Source organism: Myripristis murdjan, chromosome 11, assembly GCF_902150065.1.
Source record: "Myripristis murdjan chromosome 11, fMyrMur1.1, whole genome shotgun sequence".
Lineage (NCBI taxonomy): Eukaryota > Metazoa > Chordata > Actinopteri > Holocentriformes > Holocentridae > Myripristis > Myripristis murdjan.
This window is the reverse complement of record NC_043990.1, coordinates 6,867,959-6,895,316: the sequence shown is the minus strand read 5'-3', so window position 1 is coordinate 6,895,316 and position 27,358 is coordinate 6,867,959. Positions and strand designations below refer to the sequence as shown.

The 27,358-nt window shown below is 43.1% G+C and overlaps 2 protein-coding genes across 2 annotated transcripts; one reads left to right on the top strand and one right to left on the bottom strand.

Annotated features, from left to right (window-relative positions):
• The first annotated feature begins 2,276 nt into the window (after window positions 1-2,276).
• On the top strand, window positions 2,277-12,740 carry LOC115368369 (chitin synthase chs-1-like). Its single transcript, XM_030064449.1, has 15 exons — window positions 2,277-2,378; window positions 2,691-2,769; window positions 3,218-3,349; window positions 3,565-3,765; window positions 5,079-5,194; window positions 5,500-5,668; window positions 6,060-6,239; window positions 7,112-7,390; window positions 8,536-8,716; window positions 8,845-8,879; window positions 8,989-9,053; window positions 9,396-9,506; window positions 10,572-10,786; window positions 10,902-10,974; window positions 11,085-12,740. The coding sequence occupies exons 1-15, from the start codon at window positions 2,304-2,306 to the stop codon at window positions 11,169-11,171; spliced, it is 1,998 nt and encodes a 665-aa protein (XP_029920309.1). The 5' UTR covers window positions 2,277-2,303; the 3' UTR covers window positions 11,172-12,740.
• Window positions 12,741-18,950: 6,210 nt separating this feature from the next.
• LOC115368019 (fMet-Leu-Phe receptor-like) lies at window positions 18,951-24,024 on the bottom strand. The gene is made up of 3 exons (XM_030063974.1): window positions 23,828-24,024; window positions 20,567-20,747; window positions 18,951-20,008 (listed from the first exon to the last, which is right to left on the bottom strand). Exons 1-3 carry the CDS (start codon window positions 23,860-23,862, stop codon window positions 19,139-19,141), a joined length of 1,086 nt encoding a protein of 361 aa, XP_029919834.1. The 5' UTR covers window positions 23,863-24,024; the 3' UTR covers window positions 18,951-19,138.
• Window positions 24,025-27,358: the final 3,334 nt, after the last annotated feature.

The window sequence follows — 27,358 nt, the reverse complement described above, 5'->3', positions numbered from 1 at the left end:
GACCCTGGGGAATGCCACATTCCTCCATATTTTTTTGGATGTTACGCAAACTCTGTGCAGCCAGAACCTGTCCCAGACAACCAACATCGGTCTTTTGACAGGTACAATATCCTACTAGAAATAAAGGGGAACCAGCATGTGCAACTCAAAAAGTCTTAAATTTAGCGGCTTGAGCATCAAACTGCACAAACAATGCTGAGGATGGCAAAGAGCTGAATTGTTTACTTTTTGTTTGCTGTTGTGCAAATTAAAAGGTTTGCATATTATATTGTATGAGGGCTGACAGTTTTTGCATTTTGAGGTAAAACACTTGGGCCTGTAGAACCCACAATACAATTTGGCAAAATTTTGAACAATTCAATAGGCATAACTTCATGTAAAACAGTCGAAATTTGAAAGACCTGTGTGTGGATTCTACAAAAGCTTTCTGGGCCACTGTGCCTCATCTTACATACCTTTCAGAAACAATTCTTAGGTACATACAGGATCTGCTTTAAAGAACTCTATGCATTTGCTATTAGGAACAGCACATTTGTTATTCTCACTGATAAATGGCCAAATGTTAATATTGTGATGTCATATAACTTTGCCCTAGGTTTAGCGGCGGCCTGGTGGCTGGGTCTTGTGCTGGCTACTCTCCACATCTGGTTCTTCAAAGTTCATCGCATACAGAGAACCCAAGACCTGTTCATCAGGAGGCTGTATGAGGGCGCCTTTATCGAACAGTCCTTACTCCTCAACACTCGCTTTGATATTCAGACGACTGACAAGCGGAAGAAGTGAGTGTGGCTGTTTTGGATATGGGCTGTGTATGTGTGTTCTTGTATTTCAATATTCATGTCTTCACAAGGATAGGGAGACCAGGAAAACCTTCCAAAGTGAAGTCCTCAGTAGTTTAGGGTTGGGATTTGGAGTAGGGTTAGGTAAGAATATGGGTCAAGGTAAGGATTAGGGAATGAGAGTAGTCAACAAAAAACAGTTTGACTGTTAATTGTCCAAATGCAAATGTGTTTCTCAAAGTTACAAATCTTGTCCTTTCCAGTGCCAGGCCGATTGAGCCAGTGACAGTGTACCTGTGTGCGACCATGTGGCACGAAACTGGCGACGAGATGATGAACATTATCATTTCAATTTTCCGGTGAGTAACACAGAACCCTTATGGACAGTCATTGTTCCATTCCTGTAATATGCAGTGAGACTCACTTCATATGGTTCTGTCCTGATCCCTTGAGGAAAGCTCTCTTTCAGAGAACAACAACATTTACTATCATAGGGATTTGACCCAGTGCTTTCCAGTTGAAAGACTGCTGCCCACAGAGGGAAAGAAAAAAAAAAAAACAAGTTGCATATGACCTTCTACAGATCTTGAGAATGCTGAACATTAACAGAAAAATCAATGTTTGATTTTTTTCTTCTAGCAAATCATCTGCTTTTGCACGATAACAACTTCAAGGTTAATATTGGTGGAATTCCTTATTGTGATTTAAACAGTAGCCTGAATATGCCTTCATCATCAAGGTACCTCTGTGTGCTTCTGTCAATTCTCCAGACTGGACCAGTACAGACCAAAGACCGATGCAAAGAACAACGACATCAACATTGAGGCCCATATCTACTTTGACGATGCATTCAAAGATGTTCGGGGGAGTCGGGGGCGCCACGTTAACGAATATGCAGAGACCCTTGTGGAAACCATCAAAAACGTTTACAGGTAAATTCATGCTTAGATGTGACATGCATTTATGATGCAGTTTGTTTCAGTGCCCTGGCAGGACCGTGCCTGATCAATTTGGCGCCCTAGGCAACATATTCGCTGACAATGCAAAAGATGGCAGGTAGCGGGGGGATGGGGGATGCAGTGAGGGACCGCGGCACTTGTTTAATTTTTTTCAGATAGAATGAGGAAAAAAAATGTACTCCCTGGCGCCCTCTGGCATGATGGCGCCTATAGCAAGTCCCTAACCTGCCCTATTGACTGCACGGCCCTGTGCCCTGGTGTTGTTGTCATGATTGCTTCACTGCTAGAAATGTTATGGGAAAAGAGATCACAATACTGACCACACTGTTTGATTGAAAAAATTAATTTCAGTGCAAAAGCACCACAAAATGACAGCTTGGCGCCAAAAATGTTTTGTCAAAACAAGAATCTCACAGATGACATTTGTAAATGAAACCTAACTGCAGTGTCATCCTCTGCCATCAGCATCTTCACTGAGGATGATGACGGTCCCTTCAGGAAGCGTCCCAGGATTCCTGACCAGAGACTCTTTAGGACCCCGTATGGAGGTCGTCTGGAGGTCACCATGCCCAAGGGCAACAACCTGGTGGTTCACTTCAAGGACAAGCAGCTCATCCGCCACAAGAAGAGATGGTCCCAGGTGGGCGAATTACACAACGTGTTTGATTCCACATGTGGATGCATCCAGTTTGGAAGAATCCAAAAATCCAAATTCTTCTGAATGTAAAGGCCTCACAAGTTTACTTGCTGCTTTAATAATTACCCATAAGTGGCTTTCTGTTCATGCCAGGGATTCACTTTATAAGATTAGGTGTGGTATATGGTAGATACAGAAAATGCAATGTTCTGATTTTTTTTTCACCAAAATTCTCATTTTTCATCCAAACGTTGGTTTAAAGGGTTTTGTGTGTTTCAGCATTTCTTTGCAAAGCTTTGCTTGTTTATATTCCAGATTATGTACTTGTACTATCTTCTGGGCTGGAAACTCAAGGCCAAATATTTCACGAGCAGTGAGAAGGAAAAGGATGAGGCTGAGCTGAAGAGCAAGATGAAGGTGAGATGAGGAAACACACATGTACATACACACAGACACACGCATACACGCAATAACTAAAATGATATGATATATTATATAAATAAAAATTATATAACTAGATGCTGTTTCGTTCAAAAAAGAAGTTCTAGGGAAACCAATGAATACTTTTCTTTGGAATTTGTTGGTATGAAAATAATCTCACTTAAAGATGTTGAATGTCATCAGTGAGCAGCATCAATCCAAAAATACTGGTATCACCATTGAAAAATCCACATAATGAAAAAACCGCTTGAATGCGTTGTACAACCAGACTGGCATTTGTGTGAATGAGCCTCTCCTCTAACACACTGTTCTTCTTCTTTATTTCCCTAATGAATGTAGTGGCCTGTTGCATATTTATTAAACGAAGCAATTTCTTCTCTTCTTTCTCCAGAAAGAGATGCACAACACCTACATCTTGGCTTTAGATGGGGACACAGACTTCCATCCGGCTGCTGTGATGCTGCTGATCGATCGCCTGAAAATGTACCCGCTTGTTGGGGCGGCGTGTGGAAGGATTCATCCCACTGGTTCAGGTTGGCACTCAGTGCAGCTAAAAGATAGGGGAGGACAGTAAAAGAATCTAATGAAGTTTAAAAAGTGGTAACAGTATCAAAAGGAGAGGAACGTGGTCATCTATTAAAGGTTTTAATTTGACTTTTGCCAGAACCACATTCGGTTATTCCATTTTCACTTATCATGTGACAATTTGCTGTGCATGTTGATGTTTAGTTCTCTGTTCTCTTGTCAGGTCCCATGGTGTGGTTCCAAAAATTTGAGTATGCTGTTGGCCACTGGCTCCAGAAGGCAGCAGAGCACGTGATTGGCTGCGTGCTGTGCAGCCCGGGCTGCTTCAGTCTGTTCAGGGCAGCTGCCCTCATGGACAACAATGTGATGAAGACATACCTCACCAAGTCCACCGAGGCCAGGCACTACATCCAGTACGACCAAGGTGAGGGACAAGCCAGCATAAGACATGGGACTCTGCAGGTGCATCACAAATCTCCTAACAGCCACATCAGACATCAGCATAAATGTCAGCTGGAGAGCTGGTGGATATGCGTGAATAATAATAATTAAAAAAAAAAAAAAAATGCAGAGTTGTAGCTTGATGTTGTAGCAAATGTCATCAACTCATAGGCAAGGGTGTTTATTACAGTATTCAACAATATAAAATAAATTTACACCATAGATCAATCACCAGGGGCATGATATCACTGCAAGTCGGTGATTAGGCAAAGTCACTCAGAACTATTGTTGAAGTGAAGTTAAGGGTCTGCAGGCCAATCAGTGTGTCAACCAATACACAACTGCTTATAAAACCCACTACACACATTCACGCAAAATAGTTGAGCAGCTATTAATGGAAAATATCTAGTAGTAAACTACTTCCCACACTCCCCCAACTCCACTGAGTCGCCCAGTTAGTCAAATTCCCCAAAGTGAATAAAAGCTATCTCAGTCAGTAAGATAAATGACATGTAACAGCCACTACAGTATTTCTACCAATGCTTCAGACTGAAGACAACAGTCTGTATGTGGGAGCGCCGCCTCCGATACCCGAATCCAGCAGAGCGACGCACGGCGTGGCACGGCGGAGAGGGCTGCCCACAGCTGCAGTGCTCTGGAGTCCGCCAGGCTCCAGGTACCTGCGCAGAAGCCGCTGTCAGTCCAGTTGAGGAGGCGTGCCGTCTGGGAAAAAAAAGACTTGCGATCAATTGACAGTTTAACGTCAATTTCACCTCACTCGTGCGTAAATGTGGGTCTCGGAAGGACCGTCCCTTTACGCGCTGAAATAGCGAGCGATGTTTCCTGGTGGGAGGCGTTGTGGCCGGGCGGTGATCCCCACGGGATTAGGAGAGGCGAGTCGGGGCCCCGAGCGGCTCAATCTGGAAGAGCGTCGCTGTCTCCGGTGCCATCGGTGCTCTGCATCCGGCCCGCGGCGTCTGCGCCCCCCTATTGATCCCCACTGCTGCTGAACAGCATTCACCACACCTGGGGAAAATTAGGAATAGGAATAGGAATCGGAATTTTCATTGTGCCATATACCATGATACTGAAAATATGATGCATGTTTGGGTCCATGTTGATTTATGTCAAATGTTTGCTGAATATGAATAGATTTGTGAACCGATAAATAGATTGATCGTGAGATCTCTCTCTCTCTCTCTCTCTCTCTCTCTCTCTCTCTCTCTCTCTCTCTCTCTCTCTCTCTCTCTCTCTCTCTCTGTCACTCACACACACACGCTATGTGCCTGTGTCTAGGTGAGGACCGCTGGCTGTGTACTCTGCTACTGAAGCAGGGCTGGAGGGTCGAGTACAACGCAGCCTCTGATGCTTACACCAACGCACCCGAGGAGTTCAAAGAATTCTACAACCAAGTGAGTGCAAGAATCGGGTCAGAAATTTCGTTTCATTTGGAGCTTTTCCAACGCACAGACAACGCAGTTTTTTCACCTAGACGGCTTGCCAAACTTTGGCTCCACTCTGTGAGGTGGAACTCAGACAGTCGCTCTAATTATTTCTGGCTCTAGAGCGACCTCTGTGGGAAGTGTGTGGAACTAAAACTCCACTCTGCAGCCAAAGAAATGCCCAGACAGTGTGGTGGCGCTGTGCATGTCCATTGATTCATCCACATTTTGTCATCGACTATCTAATTATAACAATGATTACTTGCAATCCTCAGCGTCGTCGATGGACACCGTCCACCATGGCCAACATAGTGGATTTGCTGGGCAGCACCAACATCGTTGCCAAGAGGAACAAATCCATGTCCAAGCTCTACTTGTTGTACCATCTCTTTTCCATGGCATCATCTGTACTGGGGCCTGCTACCATCTGCCTCATGCTCGCAGGTAATTGTGATTTTTATATTAGTTAAATTTTGTTTCAGTGAGCAAGTGCTGCATGTCTGACTGCTGCTTCAACGTTGAAATAGTCCACCATGTTTCAAAATGAAGTCATCTGCCACTGTCAGTGTACTTTTGTTTGTAATAATAATCTTTATTTATATATCACTTTTAGTTGCAAAGTGCTTTACATAAGTTAAAATGATACACCATCCAGAGCAATTAAAACAAACAAACAAACAAAAAAAATCAATTTACTAAAACACAGAATCAGGGCCTGATGAAACAAAACATACAATACAACAAAGCATAGTAAAAATAAAACAAGTCATACAATAAATACAAATGACTACTTATTTTGTAAAGCCAGATTGTGTGTATGCCTCCTGTCTTCCAGGTAGTTTTACCTTCCTGTTGAATATTGACGGGAGCAGCGCTGTGGTCTTGGCTGTGATACCTCCCGCTATCTACCTGGGTCTGTGCTTCAAGGTCAAGTCCAACACTCAGATCACTATTGCAGCAGTCCTCAGCGTTTTCTATGCCTTCTTGATGCTGGTAGTGGGACTGACCATCATAAGTAAGTAATGTCATGACTTTAGGTAGCCTCTCAATATCAGCAACAGAAAAACAAGTTATGGCTGCAAAACAAACAAAAAAACCCTGAATCTTTTAAAGTAAATGCAACACTGAATTTGAGGCCAAATGCAGGACACAGAACACTAACCCAGGGAAGTGGTGCAAGAAAAGGATTTTATTGTCACAATACTTAATGAAGGAGTCTTTTTCAGAGGGGTAAGCCGTGAGCCAGAGGATTGCAGAGGAGACAGGTTGAGTGCAGATCCGGAGTGTGTTGCAGGTTGGGCAGGAGTGAGACGGAGGCAGGAGTCAGGCAGGGTGACCGCAGGAACGGAAGACAAGAGTTAGAAACACACCTCAATCACAAAGCAGAAGAATCAGAAATGCTGGAACTAGATTAACTGGTTAGTCTAAGATGTGGCAGTGTGGTGGAGGTTAGGCCTGGTTTATACAGCTGAGTAGATTGACGATGAATAGCAGCTTGGCACCCAACACCTGCACACCTGATCCCACATGTAATTAAGCAGAAACATTCCTGATATGTTGAAGCACAGGGCATGACACTTGGCTTGTTGTGCAGCCTTCACAAGAATTTCTCTCTTTTTTTTTTTTTGGTCACCGCTAAAAATTGTGTTGTTGTTTTCTTGTCTGTGTATCTGCTTCATTCGTATTGAAGCAGTACACTCCCCGTGAAGCTCTCGCTCTCACAACAGGGAAGGATTTAATGACCCAAACCTGGCAGATGTATTACACTCACACAAACCAATAAATACCACTGTATAGGTTAAAAATGATTTTAAAGCAAAATTTTCTGCCCACTTTAAGCTCTCCATTATATCAATTCTAACTCTTTTTTTTTTAATCCTTGATCAGGCTCTATGGTGAAAGAGCAAACCATCCTGACTCCCAGCAGCATCTTTGTCATCGCCATGTCAATCCTGTACCTCATCACCGGCTTGATGCATCCCCAGGAGTTTTCCCTCGTATTCTATGGTTTCCTCTACATCCTCTGCATCCCCAGCGCCTACCTCCTGCTGGCCATCTACTCCATGGTCAACATGAATAATGTGTCCTGGGGCACCAGGGAGACAGCGCCTGCTCCTGGGGCTGCCAGGCCTGCAGCCGCCACCCCACAAACAAGAGTCCAGCAAGGTAGACGCCCGTTTGAAGCCTGAATTTCAACAGAAGACAACAAAATGGAAGAGAGCAACACAGATCATGAATGCAATAAGAGGAACATACTAGAATAACACACTACCGAAAGCCTGCAGCTACTGCTCCATAGACAAGAGTGGAGCAGAAAAATATAGAACAACACAAAAAGGAATAGAATAGAATAGAATAGATTAGAATAAAATAGAATAGCTCTTCCAAGGCTGCAGCCGCTCCATATATAGCAGCCGAGCAAAATGGGGTGAGGTTGATCACCCCATAAAAACTAAGGCACTCCGTCTTTGAATGAAGCATAATAATTATTTATTGCTTGAGCAAGGCATCTAAACAGACCAGCTCCTATTGACTGCTAGTCTTCTTCAGGGTCTGACAACCACATAATTATATACCAGCCATAGGTGGCATTTCACCCCACAATCCATGGCTTTGTACGTAGTCACAAGACAACGCCAAATCAATACCCTTGCCACTGTATATACACGATTGCCAAAGAAAACATTTTAAAAAAGTGTAAACAATAAGTGTAAGTGCACTCAAACCCAAACAAATATCCCATAAGGTAGAGAAAAGAAGAAAAAAAAAAAGTTTTACATACAGAAAACCACCAAGTAAATAATATATAAATTTATATGTACAAACATAAAATGACACATAAAGGTTCATTGGTGCAGGCAAATTTAACAATTAACTATGAAATAACCAAATTCAAGCAAGTACAGAAATTAATAGTAAATAACATACATGAGGGGTAAGTGATGCCAGATCAAATAATACCTTAAGCTCAAATAAGTGGCTGTAAAAGATGTAAAATCACTGTATATGTTAATAATGGTCACTGGACGCTCAGTAAGTATAAATAGACAGATGCTATGGTTTTACCTATAATTTCTAACTACAGGAGATAATAGACTATCAGTGCAGTGGAAAACAAAAGATGTTAGAGAAACAGCAGAAAATATTCCTCATCATTCATCCTGGAGACTTAGTGGCCTTTAGTGTGACAATCCAAAATGTTTCTCGTCCTTGCTTGCTTTGGGAAAAATTAGCAGATGGGCATCATGTTTTAACTTCTTGATCTTGACTGATTTGGTCGGACTGAACTGAAACTGCTTTCAACCTTGCAGCCAGAAGCACGGTGGCATCGTTCTTCCGGAAGCTCAGATGCTGCAGAAACCTCTGTCCGAGGGCCAGCAGAGAGGAAGTCAGCGTCAGCCAGGAGAGCCTGACACCTGAGGGGCCACAGCCTGTATCTCAACCACAAAACACGATTGTGGAGGATGTAGAGGCTGCTGTGGAGGAGCAGAGGTACATGATGTGAATACTGAGCTGGCAGCTGTATGGAGTGTCAGATGGATGGATTGATGAGCACAAGGATGCAAGATGTTATAATCGTGTCTGTATTGTGATAATATTGATTTCTGATTTTGTTCCAGGCACGAGGAACCTGCTTTCACATGTCCCCACCAATGTAAGTCCAGACACATTAACATCCTCTCTGACTCTCTGACGTCCTCTCTGACTTTTCTTATTTTGTTATCTAATATTTGAAAGCCCCATCACCCACATTTTCTCTGCAGGCTGGGTCTCACAACTGCAGAGCATATCTGAAGACATGTACCTGCAAGAGGACACTCTGGACCAGGTGTGTAGATCTCTGGCGTTTTCACTTCAGCATAACTGCCTGGATTTGACCCACATTTGAATAATCCAACTGCTTTCCTATTCATCCAGCCATTTGTAACACAATACTGTATTATAAATGGATGTGTTATACATCTAAACATGTACAAATGCTACATTCTAAATGTATATGTATATGCATTATTTCCATGCTCATAATTGAGCAACATTTGGACATCCTGTTCCTTTCAAAGAAAATTGTTGGCTGGGAAAAAATAAGTCATTTGTAAATTTTGGTATAGACTAGCCAGTGTGGCTGGGCTAGATATAACTTTGTCTGATGAGTTTCTGTATTTCATTCCAGGATGAGACAGAGTTCTTTGGAGAGCTGCAGGCAAAGTACCTGTATCCTCTGCCTGAGGACAAAGAGAAACAGAAAAAAATCACCAATGACCTTCGAGAACTGAGAAACAAGGTAACTATGTGTCAAACACCTGATGGTGTTTGGAATTTAACAGGAACCTTCCTCTCTTTTTCCTTCCTTTATCATCCACAAAAGGCTTGTTAACCTTTTGAGTAGGATTGTACTAATGGATGCATTGTTTGGTAAAACCACAGAAATGGGCTATGCATGGTTTGAGCAGATGGCCAACACAATTGTTGGTAATGAAACTGCACCGACCAACTCCTCAAGACCAGCTCCTCAAGACCAGCTCGTCAGGTCTAGACTCAGAAAGAAAAGGGATGCTCCTTCGAGGAGCATTCAACCTGAACCTGATGTTGAACTTGAATGTTTGAACGTGCAGGTGGATGGGGGCTGTTGTGACTCTGATGTGTGTCAGAAATGTCAGAGCAGGTTAAAATCATCAGCTGACAGCTCATATGCTCTGGGCAGAGTCAGGGAGCATTTTTTTTCTATTGGAAAAGTGTTGGTCTGGCCGGCGTCAGGGGTGTTTGGCTGGACCAGAGCCTCAAGACACATCGAGGACACATTGGGGAGCTGCTTCCACCTGCACTCAGAGATGTCAGCTTGTGATCGGATCGCACAGGATGGATGCTGATGCCAGGTGGAAACAGGGCAGAACTGGAGAAGCTTCTTGGATGAGAAGTGAAAAGTCATCGAGGATCTACCAACAAGCAGAGTTGACCTCGATTCAACTCTGTGAGGAGAACCGTGACCTGGATGACTCAGAACCTGAAACCTCAGCCCTTCCTACCCGTGTGGGAGGAAATGTTGAGGTTTTCCTCTTTCTAGGTCTTCCTTTGTTTTAATCTCCATCTTTAATATATACATATTTATATTTGGTCTTGCTTTTTCTGCCTCTGCTGTTTGGTATTCAATTGCTTGCTTGGCTTTATCACACAGTATTTGTGCTTGTTTTTATTTTATTCTCTTGTTTTTTCACTTCATTGTAAAGCACTTTGACACCCGCTGTATGAAAGGCACTATATAAAAAGTATTATTATTATTATTATTATTGTGATTATTATGATTATTTTTTTAAAGGTTGTATATTTTTCTATCTTTTCTTATATATAGATTACTTTTGCATACTTCATCTGCAATGCCCTGTGGCTGGTGGCAACATTCACCCTCCAGTTCCTCCAGGCCAACATCTTCATCCGCTTCCCCAAAGTCACCGTCGACCTGGAATTGACCGAGGAGTTTATCACCGTCGAACCCATCGGATTCATGTTCATCCTGGGCTTTGCCTTGTTGATCCTGATCCAGTTTCTGGCCATGCTGTACCACAGGTAATCAGCTGGTCAAAGGTCAAATGCATAATTTGTATGTCACACTCTCTGATGTTTCCTGACTTCAAAATATTGCTTAATCTTTCTCAAATCTCTCTGTTCTCTGTTCATTCAGATTTTACACTCTAATCCATTTTGTGGCGTTTGAGGGAACTGAGTCCAGGACCTCGAAAACTCAAAGCAAACAGGTATATTCTACATCTATTACTACGACTGCCATTACTGCAATCGCCCATTTCTTTAACAAATCTGTGTTAGTTATTTATAGCATCATCATCATGATTTCCATCTTTCTCAGGTCACGGATTCTGAAATCGATGACACCGATGAGGTTTTGTTCCCAGACCTGCTGAGCAGAACTCATGATGGTGGGACTCTGGTGTGAAGGAGAGCAGGAGAACACAGCTTCTGCCTGCAGCCAAGAACCTTTTCTTTCTTGTTTTTTTTTTTTTTTTTTTAGCACTTTTACAAAAGAAACAGGTTAACCCCCTAAAATCCACCCTATATATATATATTTTTATTTTCACCTGTTTTAGCATGCTCAGATGAGAACACACTTATAAGAGAAGAAATGTGTGGCCAAAGTGCAGGTGTGATTCCTCATTTGAAAGGCAACATCCTCTCATTTCTGAAAACTTCAACTCCAACATGAAGGGATTTTTTTTTTTTTTTTGGTCTCTCGTCTTCAGTAAGTCATATTTGAATAGTAATATGTATGGCATGCTCAGTGTTAGAAATATGAAAATCACCACGCATCTTTTACATCACGTCTATTACATCTGTGTAAAAGTTTAGACCTCCGTGCCAAACTGTACAGGAGCGAGTGAGATTTTAGTTTGTGGTGTCTCTCAACCCTAACCCTTATGCATGTGTGTATGTGTGTGTGTGTGTGTGTGTGTGTGTGTGTGTGTGTGTGTATTGTTAATGAATGATAGAAAGCAGCATATCACTGGCACTACTTCTCAGGGATTCGAAGATATAAATATATTTCACAGTTTTCTGATGTTTTTGATATTCAGTCATTAGATAGCTAGTAGATAAATAAGCAGGTCTTAAACAGGGCGATGGTCTCAAGCTGGAGTCCAGGTGGAACAAATAGTCCAGTCAAACGCACCAGAACTTAAAATAGAAATAGCTCTACTGTAAGAAACTCACCTTATTCAATCATAAGCTTGTACGTTAAAACCAAAATGGGTCGGATGGGTTTTTCATTTCAGGATTTCATGGTAAAGTTGGGGAGTAGGGATGTCGATACATGGGAAAAAAATGGTTTTGTGCTAAAATTCAAACGTTTTGGGAGAATGTTACTCAGTTCCTCGGAAAGATTATGGGAAATAACGTTGGCTGCGATCCTTTAATGTGTCTTTTGGATGACACAGCTGGAGGAACCTGGTCCAAACACAAAAAAACAGACTGTGGCTTCAAACATTTCTAGAGACGATTTCCATGGAGGCTTTCACCGCCTCAAGTCTCTCTGATGTTTATAACGAGGAACAACCGTGGAAAACCGTGATGGACTTCACTGGCAAAACACCTGCCTGTTTGTTTTCACTGTTGATTGTTTATTTAGTTTATCCTCCAGAGCCCCATCACATGTATGCATATTTATTTGATGAGTGTGGTGTATGTATATGCACTTAGGTATATTTATATAGACTATGGGTAAATTGGTGTAGGTTTGTATGTTAGGCATACCTACTTTTGCAGTAGTTTACCTCTTTATTTATTTATTTATTTAGTTAGTTTATTACAAATCTTTATATTCTTTTATTCGATTAGCATTTCTGTTATTTTGTTCAGAAATGTTTTGGTATATGAGAAATATAGGATATTTCCTATTTTTTTATTTGTTGAAAACGGTGTCTCTGATGTTTACTGTTTACTGTAGGTATTGGGATCATCGGGTCCTTTTTCAGTGAATACCTTGCACTGTCACTTCTTGTAAGCCATCCGTATGGTGGCACCAGTGTTTCCTTGAAAAATGACTGTTAAGTTATTCTGTAAATTAAGAAATAAAGTGTTTTTGCTGCTGGATCCGGCTGTGAGACTTGGGCGCTGAGGATTTGGAGTCGACTTGTAAGAGGAAGAGCAGAGAGGAGAAGTGACACCGCAGCTCACAGGATGCAGATTCCCTTTTCACTCGTTCGTCTGTCTCGTCTCGGTTTCAGGTTCAGGTTACTTTATTGATACCCAAGGTTAAACTAATATCAATAAATTTCTCTCTCCCTTCATTTGATATGGCTGTAGGCAATATCTATCTGTCTCTCTATCTATCTAACTATAGATAGATACACTATATTACCAAAAGTATTCGCTCACCTGCCTTTACTCATACTATGAACTGAAGTGTCATCCCATTCCTAACCCATAGAGTTCAATATGATGTCGGTCCACCTTTTGCAGCTATTACAGCTTCAACTCTTCTGGGAAGACTGTCCACAAGGTTGAGGAGAGTGTTTATAGGAATTTTTGACCATTCTTCCAAAAGCGCATTGGTGAGGTCACACACTGATGTTGGTCGAGAAGGCCTGGCTCTCAGTCTCCGCTCTAATTCATCCCAAAGGTGTTCTATCGGGTTCAGGTCAGGACTCTGTGCAGGCCAGTCAAGTTCATCCACACCAGACTCTGTCATCCATGTCTTTATGGACCTTGCTTTGTGCACTGGTGCACAGTCATGTTGGAAGAGGAAGGGGCCCGCTCCAAACTGTTCCCACAAGGTTGGGAGCATGGAATTGTCCAAAATGTTTTGGTATCCTGAAGCATTCAAAGTTCCTTTCACTGGAACTAAGGGGCCAAGCCCAGCTCCTGAAAAACAACCCCACACCATAATTCCTCCTCCACCAAATTTCACAGTCGGCACAATGCAGTCTGAAATGTACCGTTCTCCTGGCAACCTCCAAACCCAGACTCGTCCATCAGATTGCCAGATGGAAAAGCGTGATTCATCACTCCAGAGAACGCGTCTCCACTGCTCTAGAGGCCAGTGGCGGCGTGCTTTACACCATTGCATCCGACGCTTTGCATTGCACTTGGTGATGTGTGGCTTGGCTGCAGCTGCTCGGCCATGGAAACCCATTCCATGAAGCTCTCTGCGTACTGTACTTGGGCTAATCTGAAGGTCACATGAAGTTTGTAGCTCTGTAGCAATTGACTGTGCAGAAAGTCGGCGACCTCTTTGCACTATGCGCTTCAGCATCCGCTGACCCCTCTCCGTCACTTTACGTGGCCTACCACTTCGTGGCTGAGTTGCTGTTGTTCCCAAACGCTTCCATTTTGTTATAATAGAGCTGACAGTTGACTGTGGAATATTTAGGGGCGAGGAAATTTCACGACTGGATTTGTTGCACAGGTGGCATCCTATGACAGTTCCACGCTGGAATTCACTGAGCTCCTGAGAGCGGCCCATTCTTTCACAAATGTCTTGTTTCACAGTCTGCATGCCTGAGTGCTTGATTTTATACACCTGTGGCCAGGCCAAGTGATTAGGACACCTGATTCTGATCATTTGAATGGGTGAGCGAATACTTTTGGTAATATAGTGTATATAGATATAGATTTTTGCAGCCTTTGTAATCTTTTTGCCACATAGTCATCACAGCAAAAACCATTTCTGCTTTCAAGAAACAGCGAACGCCTCTTGGCCGTGTGTAGGGTTTCCACAGCTCAGCACTTTCAACCTGAAAGAGTCTTGCCAAGCCTGTAGCAATGGGATAGTTTTAATGCAGACAGCTGACTTCTTTCATTTTTTTAGTAGCAAAGCCATCCATCTGATAAAAGGCTCCATCAGCAACTGGTGAAGCTCTTCGTATGATGTGATACACGTTATTGTCCCACTTTAACAAGTAGAAAAATAACGCATGCATGGACACATGACCCAGTCAACCCGTCACTGTAAAAGTAAGAACATTAATAAAAAGAGTCGCTGCACGTTCCAAATGACAGCGCCCCCTGCAGCAGCGATTGCATAGGACCAGATATGTAATAACAGCCAGAAATCTCACCAAATGTCTTTTAATCTTTGCACAAGAAATAAAATAAGCACTAAATGTGGTTTTCAAACCTCCGGGGCTCAGGCCAAACAAAGCCTGCTGAACAGAAACCGTGGAGGTGGTGAACGTGACCAGAGCTTCTGTCTGTAACCAGGACTTATCTTTAGCACTTTTAAATAAATTTTAATGACTGTTGAAGGTGAACCACAAAACAAGAACATCATTTATTTATATATGTATTTATTTAAAAAAAAAAACAACTTTTAACCGTTTGCCGCAGAGTGCTTCAGGGAAGACAAGTGACACGAATGCTGATAAAACTGTGTGGCTGTAAAATGAAACAATGAATAATGGGAGCTGGAGAACAAAATAAGATTCACGTGTGTGTATTTATGTGTGTGCGTGTGTGTGTGTGTTCCTGCATGTGTGTGAGGAAATGAAAGCACCGGGCAATAACAGCCAGGAAACATAAACGACAGATCTGGCAGAGATTTTATCTTCTACATTTATTTTATTTATTTATTTCACTTTTGCACCAACACTCAGCAACATGATGTGAAGAGGAAGGAAACTGTTTTGCATTTCGTGGATACACAACCAAAAAAAAAAAAAAGCAGAATTGTCCTGGTCAGTAAAATACCCTTAAAAAGCTATGAACACTGCTCAGACTTTGCCCTAAATTTGTACCACCGTTATTGTCCAAAGTAAGCAAAACAAACAAATTCTTTAATTGAACGTTTGGCCTGTGGCTTCTGCTGTGTGCTGTGTGCTGTCCAAAGCAAACACAGGAGGGAATTTCAAGCTGGAAGCATCAAAGCTGAGGGAAACGAGCGGGTCGGAGGGCTGAGTTTTGGTTCTCCTTTGCCCGCTTGAGGAATCCCCCCCCTTCACCCCCTGACCCATGGCTGCCGCCGCGGCCTGGCTCTGCGCTCTCTGGCTCAAGACCAAAGTTTCCAAACATCAAGGGCCTCGTTTCCAACAAGACCGGGTCAGAAGCTGGAGTCCGACTGGGCCGCGACTACATTTGGAAAGCAGCTGGTTTGACCTCAGTTCTGTGAGCGAGCAGCGGCTGCACTGGATGGCAGATTATTTACAAAGTGAAATCCAGCATCGTTCTGATGATGCAGTTCTGCTGCTGGTGGTTTGTCTCTTTTTTCAGGTCTTTACATTTCTGCCTGACATCTTTAAATATCTAAGTCTTGCCGCCTTGGTCCAGCTTTCTGAATGTGTGCTGTCATGTAGCTCTGGTATGCGTTTATTGATTTATGGGGAAATTTTATTGTGGCTTTTTATGAGGTCACTGAGGTCAAAGCAGCTGCTTTTTGAATGTAGTCGCAGCCCAGCCACATATTAGGGCTGTATTTGGTTACAACCTGCTCAGACTTGATGCCCACTCATGAGGCTTTGACCTGGTTCTGTTGTGCACGAGGCCCCTGGTGTTTGGAAACTTTGGTGTTAAGTGGGAAAGCACAGAGCCAGGCTGTGGCGGAAGTGATAGCTCTGGGGTGAGGGGGGGGATTCCTCAGGCCGACGCAGGAGAACCAAACTCGGCCCCGTTTTCACCAGACACCATCACACAGTGCAGATCAGTGACAGGCACTTTACATGCTCTGCAACATCAATCTTCATATGTGGGGCCAGGTGTTTCTCAAAATGTCTGGGTAGGAAGTCAGAATGCATGCACATGAACATGCATGCACGTGCACACACACACACACACACACACACTGTTGTTGTTATTCAGTGAGTCTCACAGTTAGTGGATGAGTTAGTGTCATGCACATGGTTGGATAGTTGATAAATCTATCCTGTTTTTATTTTTTATTTTTTTTTTTAAATAGAGGGAGGTGGCGTAGTAAATACAAATACATAAACAAACAAATGGCAAGCATAAACAAATAAACTAATAAACTAATTTATTGATTTTTTTTTAAGTATTTGTTTTTACAGGCATTTTCCTGTCACAAGAGACAAAGGTGGCGGTTGTGAGGATGTGTGTGTGTGTGTGTGTGTGTGTGTGCAGTTTTCATCATTTACACACTTAGATCTAAACTTTTGATAATGCATTTTTTGTTGCAGAAGGCCTATGAATTAAAATAATAATGCCAACAGTGTAATAAAGTTATATCTACACATGTAAAATGTTATTCCAATGTTTCCCTCTAGTAATGTGAAGATTTTTATTTCATATATGACATCAAATGGAGAATGGACATATGAGAGAAAGTCGAGAGAGGCTTTAAAGTTGTTTTTCTGGGCCAAGAAACTTTAAGAAACTATAAGAAACGTATCACATTGTGTGTTTTATTTGATTATTGTAAGAACTTTCCAACACCTTTTTACAGTTCATACGGCTGTCAAGCTAAACTGATTTTATTACACACATTCTCACATTCCTCAAATTCTGCTGTTGGTCTAATTGTTATATAACTGGAATAATTCAGTTTGATGCTGATGAATGTCTGATGTCTCGTCGTGCATTGTGCCTTTAATATGTACTGCAGCTCTTGGCGTCATTTGCACTGTCACTTTTTCTAAGATGAATAAAGTGACTCTTCTTCTGAATCAGGTTGTGAAACTCGGGCACTGAGGGTTTGGGCTCGAGTCGCAGCAGGATGAGAATGAGGAGAGACGAGAACTGACACTCACAGGATGCAGATCACATCCTCTTTCTCCCCTTCGTCTCCGTCTTGTTCTCCGCTCTTATCTCCTCGTCTGGCTGAGGAGGATTTACTGAAACTCTGGACACTTTACTTACTTACTGCCTTTGCAATAATCAAACAAATAACGAATGTGTGTTTAAGTGTTTTCTTAAACTCCATATCCTGTTTTGTCTATTTTTTGACCCTGAGTGCCATCATAACATTATAAATCAGTCGTAAACTCACTGTGGTTGCTTCCCATGAGCAAAATTTATTATGTGGTGCAAATAACCGACAGTGGATTTGATTTGATTTGTTTTGGTTTGATTTTACACTTTATTCTCTGCAGCATTTGGACCAGGTTTTAACTAACTTAAAGCTGACTGTATTCTTATAGTAGCATAATTACATGCCAAAAAAAAGTGCAAAAATTACAGAAAAAAAAAACACTTTTCTTTTCTTGGGAAGTTCCTGTAAATTGCACACTGTAGTCTTGCAGCGCTGTGAGGTTAAAAGTCTGCCGTTCACCCTTCGCCTCATCCACGCCTCTCTCCTCTCTGTCTGCTCCGCCACCCACGATTGTGCCATCGGTCGGAGCACAAACACCATAAACTCTTGACAAACATGAACCCCAGTCTCTGATTGGTCAGAGCCGTATCCCAGTGATGTGTGATGAAGCTGTCGGGCATGCATACTCGTCCTTTATGGTTCGGTTGCTAAGATGAACTGGTGAGCTTGTTAACCGCCTCCCCAGTTTTGCCGCATTTTATTACCTGAGTGTATATGTGTGTGTGTGTGTGTGTGTGTGTGTGTGTGTGTGTGTGTGTGTGTGTGTGTGTGTAAAAGCTATAAACACCCTTTGCTTTGTTCTTTCCTGGAATATGAGTCGTTTTTAGCATCAACAAAATCCTATTCTTCTCTGTAACAGACTTAAGTATTTTTTTCCATCACGATACAACATAAAAATATACATCAAGACACCAAATGACAAATGATCTCACATGCTACAGTGGTGAGATTTCAGTTGCCCACTTTGAAAAGTTTATATAACCTTAAGCATTGCCTAATCTGGCCTTTATTCTGACCTCTAAACACAAGACCAAGACATGACTGAAGTTATTTCGGGCTCTCCATGCAATAGTCTCACTTCCCTCTGTCCTCTTATCTTGCCACACGCTTCCACTTTTTCTAATGTGATTGCCATTTCATATAGCGAAGCAACAGATTCACAAAATGCCTTGAAAGAGTAAAAATTATCGGTAGCATATTCATTGTAAAAAAAAAAAAATAATGATTAGGAGCCTGTCCAAAGTTCATTAGTCTGTATCTGGTCTGTATTGAGAACATTTACAACAACTTGGAGGAATATGATTTCTCTCTCTATGTATATGCATATGTTTTTTTTTTTTTTTTTTTTTTTTTTTTTTTTTTTTAAATATATACAATTTTTCTACACAATTAAACAAAACCAAAGTGAGTGAGACAATCTGAATTTCCTTAAAGTTCTGAGCTCCTGGCTCACGTTCAGGTCACTGGATCTGCAGGCTCCCACACATGTTAAATGCAGTGTGAGAGGAAAAACGTGCTTGCAGCAGAACAGTAGCTCTGCTAGCTGCTAACAGTGGAGCGAACGATAATCTTTACTCGAAAAGCTTACAGGAGAGTTTAGGAAACGTCTGCAATGCAAGCTCCGGGTGGGAATCAACCTATCAGCTGGATCCTCAGTCCTGTGCCACAGCCGTGTTGGGCTTCATCCCGCCAGACCCGGTGCTGTCGTCCAGCGTGCGCTCGTTGGACTGCGTTGACCGTCCCTCCCCGTCCTCCGCCAGGGCCCTCCGGTACACCCCAGCCAGACTCTGCCTGAACCGGCCCCTCACGTCCAGCCCCATGCAGAAGTACAGCAGCGGGTTCACGCAGCTGTTGAAGTAGGCGAACCCCTTTGCCACGGGAAGCCCGATTTTCACCACCGCGCTCTTGTTGTTCACCATCTTCACCAGCAGGAGGCAGTGGTAAGGCGCCCAGCACAGGAAGAAGGCGATGACCAGTGATGCTAAGATGCGCAGGGGGCGGGACTTCCCTGACAGGCGGGTGCGTCGGATTCCCACGCCGGCCAGGATGTAGCCGACGAGGATGACGATGAAGGGCAACAGGAAGCCGCACAGGAAGCGGATGGAGTAGAGCGCGAGCTTGGCCGTGTTGTCGCCCTCCGTTGCCTCCTTGACCTCCAGGGAACATTTACTCAGGTTGTTCTTGCCCAGGTAGACTTGGCGGTAGGCAAAATACGGAGCGCTCAAAATGATGGCGGTGGCCCAGACGCAGATGGCCACCATCCGCGCGGCCCACAAGGTGCGTCGGCGCTTGGTGAAGACCGGGTGCCAGACGCACAGCACCCGGTCCAGACTGATCACCGCCAGCAGGAAGACGGAGCAGAACATGTTGGCGTACTTGAAGAAGCCGTTGAACTTGCAGAGGAAGACGCCAAAGGGCCAGTGGTCGAAGAAGAGCTTCTTGGTGAGGGAGAGGACTCGCGTCAGGCAGAATATCAGGTCTGCTATGGCCAGATTCACCAGCCACACATTGGTGACCTTGGGCTGAGGAAGAGGAAGAGGAAGAAGGAGAAGAAGTGGAAGAAGGAGAAGAAGTGGAAGAAGAAGAAGAAGCAGAAGAAGAAGAAGCAGAAGAAGCAGAAGAAGAAGAAGAAGAAGAAGAAGAAGAAGGGGTAGTAGTAGTAATAGTAGTAGTAGAGAGGAAGAAGAAAAAGAAGAAGAAATTAAAACAAAAAAGAGAAGAAGACAGACACAAAGACAAGAAATGAAGGGAAGAAAGGACAGAAAAAAAGAAAATTGGGATATTTATCATTCATTCATTCATAGTTACATAACGACAATGCTAGAGAAGGGTATATTATACATTACATGCTTCACAGCTTTCTAATGTGTATCCATGACCCAAAATGAGTTATTTGGATAAGACCTGACACCTTCGCATGATTATACTTTTATAGCAAATAACAGAATTAGAGCATTTTCATAGACCAAACCTTCCATATTTAAGGTATAGTGAGTGATGAACTCTAGGAAATGTGCTTGTTTTTTTCCCCCCCAAAATCTAATTTTGCAACAAACTGGAAACAAAGTCTCCATACCAACCTTGAGCTTGAACCCGGCCACCCAGATGACCGTGGAGTTCCCTGTGATCCCCAGCACGATGGTCAGCGTGTAGAGGACGATGGTCACGTTGTCCATGATGGCGTCGATGTCCACCGTGGTCCCCTTGTCCGTCTTGACCGACTGGAGGCCACGAATGGAGGCGTTGGGAGGCTCCATGTTTCTAGGATGGAGAGAAACCCATAAAATCAAAGTGTAACCTCACGCTCTTACATCATGCTCAGAGTGAGGAGCTCATATTCACAACAACAACAACAACAACAACAAAAGTGTCATCTCCCGCAGCTTTCAGTTGAACCGTGACTCAATTATTTGTTGAAGCTTTTCGGTAAAGTTTGTTTATTTGTCCCATGACGTCCTGTGAGCACGGGCCAGTCTTCACAATGCTCCCCTACTTTCTTGGACTTGTGGTTTTACCAGATGGAGAGAATTTGTGGGTTTCCGCTCGTGCCCACACTGTGGAGTATGTTTCCCCCAGGAGTCCCACTTCTGAGGCTGCCTCCTTTTAGGGCTGCATTTCAAGACCACGCTGTCGCATTGTCGCTCGACAGGAAACGTCTCAATCCAGCATGTCCTCTGGATGGGGCCCAGATATGCAGATCCTCACAGAATTTGCAGGATGCAACCTTTTCCATATTTTGTATCCCAAAATTTCACGCCCAAAGCTATCGTGGCGGCAAAATGAAGGTTAGGACTAATTAATGACATCTCTACTTCATCTCATATTTTCCCTCAGCCAAAGTTAACCAGCATGACTAAAGCATAACACACTCGTTTGGAGTGAAGTTACCAGTTGTTTGGTTTCATGAGGGTACACTAGAGGCAGGAAACGCCAAAAATGGACCGTCCAAATTTATGCCCTTTAGTCGGTCAGAGTTCCAAAGATCCCTCCTTCTCTGGGCAGAACCTTGGAGGGAGGCAGCTTCTGATCGGGGACGCAGTAAAGAGATATCGTGGAAAACCAGTTGTCGGTGAATATGGAGCTTTTGGGGGCAGTATTTAATAGCTGCTATTGACGAGACGTGTACAAATCATGTAACATCATCCAACATGCTCCAAAATAAAAATAAAAATAATATAAAATAAAGAATTAAATAGCCTTGACCAAGGACCACCACCAAGATGAGAGGCTACTATCAACCACCTGCCAGCTGCAGGTCAGATTTCTGTCTTCTCCTTGCCAGCCACTTTGGCTGATTAAAAATGATCCACCATGGGTTTCTGTTCTGGAAATTTCCATTTGTCTGGTAAAATTATAAATAACTCATGCAGTCGGTGAATGAAAAAGTTAGTTTCCTTTTCTGACTCCTGTTAATGTTCTGCCTAAAGATTAGTTAGGCTTTAGGGTGTGCTGTCACCCCAAAAGGTTTCCTGTGTGAGAGCGGGGTAAAGGAGTGAGTTTGTGTTAAATGTATGAATGGTTTCACTTCCTCTTTAACCCATTGCCAACAGACCCAAACCAAGATTAAAATCCAGATTAAACATTGCACACATGCAAACTTCATATGAAACAATCTTTATCTCTGCCAAGCAACAGCCTGGAGGGGATCATGTGTTTGGTTGTGTGTGTGTGTGTGTGTGTGTGTGTGTGTGTGTGTGTGTGTGTGTGTGTGTGTGTGTGTGTGTGTGTGTGTATGTGTATCTGTAGCTTATCTTGCAAACTACTGGGCCCATCAGCCTAAACTGTTATGTAATTCTGACTGTGAATTGATGAAAAATGTTTGTTCTTGTTATTTCTGCTCTCTCTCTCTTCATTCACTGTCTATCTCACTCGACCACATCTTGCCCCCCCCCCCTCTCTCTCTCTCTCCCTCTCTGTCTCTCTCTCCAGCTGAATATTTTTTGCCTATTAAAAAGCAGAGTCACAATCTTTGAAGGAAAAAGAAAGAAAGGCCTCGAAGGCGGAAACTTGTGCCGTCACATGGCGGTGTGTGTGCATGATGCGGTGAAAATAGACGTTAGCAGACCGTATGAATGAACACGGGTTTGTGAATAAACAGGGATCTATAAATGCTTGAGCTGGAAAATAAAAGGACTTATTTTCAGAATGGATGTGTGTGTGTGTAAAGTGCCTGATGCTGACGAATCAGACGCCCCGTGTGTGTATCCTCGGCCTTTCTGAGTCACGCTGTCTCACCGTCTGAGTGTGTGTGTGAGGTAAAATGGAGGTGTTAGTATCTGTAGTGTGTATGCTGCAAGCTTACATGCCTACATGTGTGTGTGTGAGTGTGAGTGTGAACGTGTGTGTTGTTGTCCACATGGGTCAGGTACCTCTCACCTCTCCTTTGCTGTGTTTCGACAAGAGAATTCAAGAGAATAGACTGTGGTCTCTGTGGTCGCAGCAGATCACTACAAATAAAAAAAAAAAGAAAAACAACAAAAACAAACCCACTTGAGCTGGTTTCCTTTGCATTGGCTATATTTGGCAGCAACGTCCCCTGCTCTACTTAACCCTGAGAGCCTCTCTGCCTCAAGAGAGCCAAGAGACAAAGCTGCAGCGGCTCCTGCGTGTCGGTCAGCGGCAGCAGAATCCAAACCCAGTCACGTTCCCTCGCTCTGAAGCGCCTCAGCATCTCCACGGGAACCAGCAGCCGCACATCTTGTGGCTTTGGCACGAAGGAACAAACCTGTTTCTGTTTGAGTGTTAGAAGTCACCGCAGAGAAAACCTCCCACAACAAATCGTCTTCCTCTGTTTTTTTTGTCTCTTTTTTCTTTTTTTTTCTTTTTTTTGTCTTCCACATCCAGGGATCTTCAACTTTTGGCCCATGACTGGAAAATGAAGCAATGCCCACCCACTCAGCGACGCCCACTCGCAGGCGCACGGCTCAGAGAACGATGCACTTTGACACCAAACGAAGACTTTTGCTCGCTTTTCTCAGACTGTTTTACTCAATAAATAACTGAAATAACTCAAATATTAATCTTGCCATAATAACAAGGCTTTTCTGGCTAAGATTAAAAACACAAGGTGAATTTGATGTACTCCAAAAATAAATAAATGCGATCTATTATTCTGCATCTACATCTGGTGTGCAGGTTCCTGTGGTTATGTTAAATCAAAAATAAAAGAAATTCAGTATCCTGTGACTTTGTGTTTGAATTTTTTCAGACATATACAATATGTATCAAAAAAAACATGATCAATATAAACCCATTTGCCAGTCGATACACAACATGATGCCATCAGAACAGACAGAGGTTAGTAAAAAATCAGTGAAATGAGGATTATCCTAATTCCTTACCCAGAGATGTTTGACAGATCTGCCAACACAGACATCAGGTGCTTCAGTCTCAGCGGTTATGAGCAGAAGAGGAGGCGCATCCTGACAAGCTGCAATTCTGTGTGTGTGTGTGTGTGTGTGTGTGTGTGTGTGTGTGTGTGTGTGGAAGTGTGTGTGATTGAGTGTGTGTGTGTGTGATGAGTAGTGATGCTCCTCGATGTCACCAGTTGCTGCGGCTGAGTGTGTGTGAACGCCCTGACCCTGAGCGGACTGAGTGCGCAGCGCTCGGGAAAACTGACTGAACGCTCAAGAGTTCTGTGAACTTCCTCTCTCTCTCTTTCTCTCTCTCTCTCTCTCTCTCTCTCTCTCTCTCTCTCTCACACACACACACACACACACACACACAGAGCCTACACATTTCCTCTTTTCCTCAGTCTGCATTGTCTCTTTCACTTCAGTTCAAAAGCTTTTCTTGCATCTTGGCTGTTTATAAGAAAATAATCCTCTCATCCTTTTAAGGTTTACAAAAAAAAAAAAAAAAAAAAAAGGTCTGTTTCAGTTCCTGTTTTTTGCTTTTCAACCGTGAGATGAGAAAATGAAGGGAAAACACTTATTAAATAGTGCTGCATAATCACCACTATCTAACGCAATCAACAAATTGAGTAGCCACCGCCACCACCACCACACACACGCACGCACACACACACACACACACACACACACACACTGTTTCATCACATGTATCTTGGTCTGTCTCGTTTTTCTTTTCTCTTTCTCTTTCTCCTCTTTCTCACACAGACACACTGGCTTTGCTTTCCTGTTTTCTTGTTTACACACATGCATACACACACACACACACACACACACACACACAGGGGATGAGTGAGCAGAAGAGGATGGTTTCCTTCTCAATTTTCTCATGTTCTTCTCACGTTTGTTTTCTCTTTCTGATGCTTCTACCAGGAGCTGATCTGATGCTGGATTACATCGTGATCCTGATTGTTCCACAATGATGGGAATTTCAGCTCTTTTTCCCGGGAATTGTGTGTTTGTATGTGTTTGTTTGTGTGTGTGGTGACGTAGTTAATCTACAAAACACCACAGAGGTTCAGCCCCAATATGAAGCTGCTGAATCGATTAATGAGCTTTTTTCACAGTTATTTCTAGCTGTTTATTTGATTTTGTATCATTTTTATGAGGGATATTATTCTCTTTTATTCTTTAATTTAAAGTTTGTTCGTATTGTTTGATTCTAAGATTTCTAAGCCAATATGGGATTGTGGCTGAAATCTGATGAGCGTTTCGGTCCCAGAGGTTGTTGTTTTATCATCTTTTTGTGTCTCTCCTTGATGCTTGGTGCTCTTTAACTGTGAAGTAACCTCATATCGTCACAAAATGCAAGCAGAGAAAATATAATATATAGTATCAATATTAATGATAGTATTATTCCAGTACAGACATGCGCGCGGGAACTACTTTTTGCCAGGGGGTGCTGCGTATGGGGTGGGTGGGTGGGGAGGGGGGTGCACCTGCGCGCGCACACACACACAGGCTCCCTTTCTGAAACGTTAACGTTAGCTCCAGCTGTAGTGTCCCCCGAAAAATGGTCAAAAAGAGGCGCTTCATAACACAGAGAAGGCGACTTTATGAAGGAGAAAGTGAACGTTATGTCAAAAAAACATACTCATACGTATCTTTGCGCATTTTTAAGTGGTTATACGGAAATGCGGGACCTTTTCTAGTGGGTATACGCCGTATACCTGCGTATCACGTAGACTACACCACTGATTTGGAGGCTAAACTTTCAGTGACAGACAACCAGCTGTGCGAGCGCAGCGCAAACAAGTGAGAGAGAGTTGCAGCAGTATCCCGCTGTGCTGGCAGACTCGGCAGCAGGGACGGTTTCTGCTATGGGCAGTGCAACTGCCCAAGGCGCAATCTACTTGGGGGCGCACGAGAAAAAAAAATCACTAGTTTTCTAGACTACCGTATTGACCCGCACATGCCGCGGCACCATCAGTCGGCATCAGGCGAGCCCGCCGCGGCATCATCCGGCACCGCGCCCACCCGGTCAGGTCTGCCGGATCTGACAGGTGAGCTGCCTCATGCTGGCCGGTGCCGCGGCCGGCTCGCCTGATACCGACTGATGGTGCCGCCTGATGTGTCTCGGTGTGATTGCCCCTCTGCACGCGTTTTACATGTTTTTCGTTTTCCTTGCATTAGGTGCAGTAGATTAATACACGTTTTACTTTCTCCCCCTGTCCACACCTTAAGTGACTGCCACAATCAAGTCATTTTCAAAAGAAAATGACTTTGAAATGTGGTAAAATTAATTTGACATTTATTCCACCCCTCCTCAGCAGGGGGTGCTGCAGCACCCTCAGCACCACCCTTCCCGCGCCCTTGAGTACAGATCCTCCAGTGACGGGTCAGAAAATTAGTTGTGTCTGTTGGCTAAAGCAGCAAAAGCTCTCTCACCCAGCCAGAACCATAAAGTTGAACATTTAAAAGTTCAAAATTTATTGCGGGAGAACGCAAATGAAGAAGTTATTGCAAAGTAATGTAAACAAAAATAAAATAAAATAAAAATTGGCCAAACGTTCATGATGAAAAGTTCACACGTCTATATGTATATTCTAACACGCTGTATAAATATGAAAGCAAAACTCAGCAAAGACAGAAAGAGAAAATGAGGAGAAGCAAATGAATGGTAACACTTTACAATAAGAGTACAACAATTAACGTTGGTTAATGCCGTAATAAACAAGTAACAGGTAATAAACATTAAGTAACAGTTAACTAAATGGCCCTTTTCCACTAGTACCTACTCGGCTCGACTCGGCTTGACTCTACTCGGTTTGAGAGCTTTTCCATTAGGTGGTAGTACCTGGTAGCAGATACTATTTTGGGACCTACTCAGCCGGGGTTCCAAGCGAGCTGAGTCAAGCCAAAATGCGACGTAAAAGCCGTGCAGGCCACTGATTGGACGGGGAGTGATGACACATGACAGCGACTCCTGCACGAAAACCAAACCCGGCATTAAAAAAAAAAAAAACGGCAACAGCGACCGTGCACATTGATCACCGCTGAAGTTGGCAAAGTCAGAAAATGACAAGCAAACCGGTACCGTGGTCAAATGAAGAGGTGGAGACTTTTCTGTGCTTGGTGGCGGCCCAAAGAGTCCAGAGGGAGCTGGACGGTGCGCCGCGTTGCTATGACGACTCCACCCACGGTGAGCTGGTACTCAATTGTAATGGAAAACCACCTAAACCGTGTCGAGGCGAGTAGAGTCGAGCCGAGTCGAGCCAAGTAGGTACTAGTGGAAAAGGGACATAAGAATCATGTACTAATGCTGTTCATGCTAAGGTATTAATTTATATGTTATTTAAGGGTTATTGTAGATATTATTAACATTAGTAAATGCCATAATAATCATAACTAACAGTTAATTAACCATTACGGCATAAACTAACTTTAACTAACGTTAATTGTTGTACTCTTACTGTAAAGTGTTATCGTAACTTTTGTTTGCTTGTTTGTTTGTGTTTTTGG

What these genes read in the sequence shown, in the direction of transcription:
- LOC115368019 (XM_030063974.1), bottom strand. Translation starts at nt 23,862, where the DNA reads ATGTCTGTGTTGGCAGATCTGTCAAACATCTCTGG. An exon ending in GATCTGTCAAACATCTCTGG is followed by an intron (nt 20,748 to 23,827) that starts GTAAGGAATTAG and finishes TCTCCATCCTAG; the next exon opens with AAACATGGAGCCTCCCAACG. An exon ending in TGGCCGGGTTCAAGCTCAAG is followed by an intron (nt 20,009 to 20,566) that starts GTTGGTATGGAG and finishes CCTCTTCCTCAG; the next exon opens with CCCAAGGTCACCAATGTGTG.
- LOC115368369 (XM_030064449.1), top strand. Translation starts at nt 2,304, where the DNA reads ATGCCCAAGGGCAACAACCTGGTGGTTCACTTCAAGGACAAGCAGCTC. An exon ending in CTACATCCAGTACGACCAAG is followed by an intron (nt 3,766 to 5,078) that starts GTGAGGGACAAG and finishes GCCTGTGTCTAG; the next exon opens with GTGAGGACCGCTGGCTGTGT. An exon ending in ACAAACAAGAGTCCAGCAAG is followed by an intron (nt 7,391 to 8,535) that starts GTAGACGCCCGT and finishes TCAACCTTGCAG; the next exon opens with CCAGAAGCACGGTGGCATCG.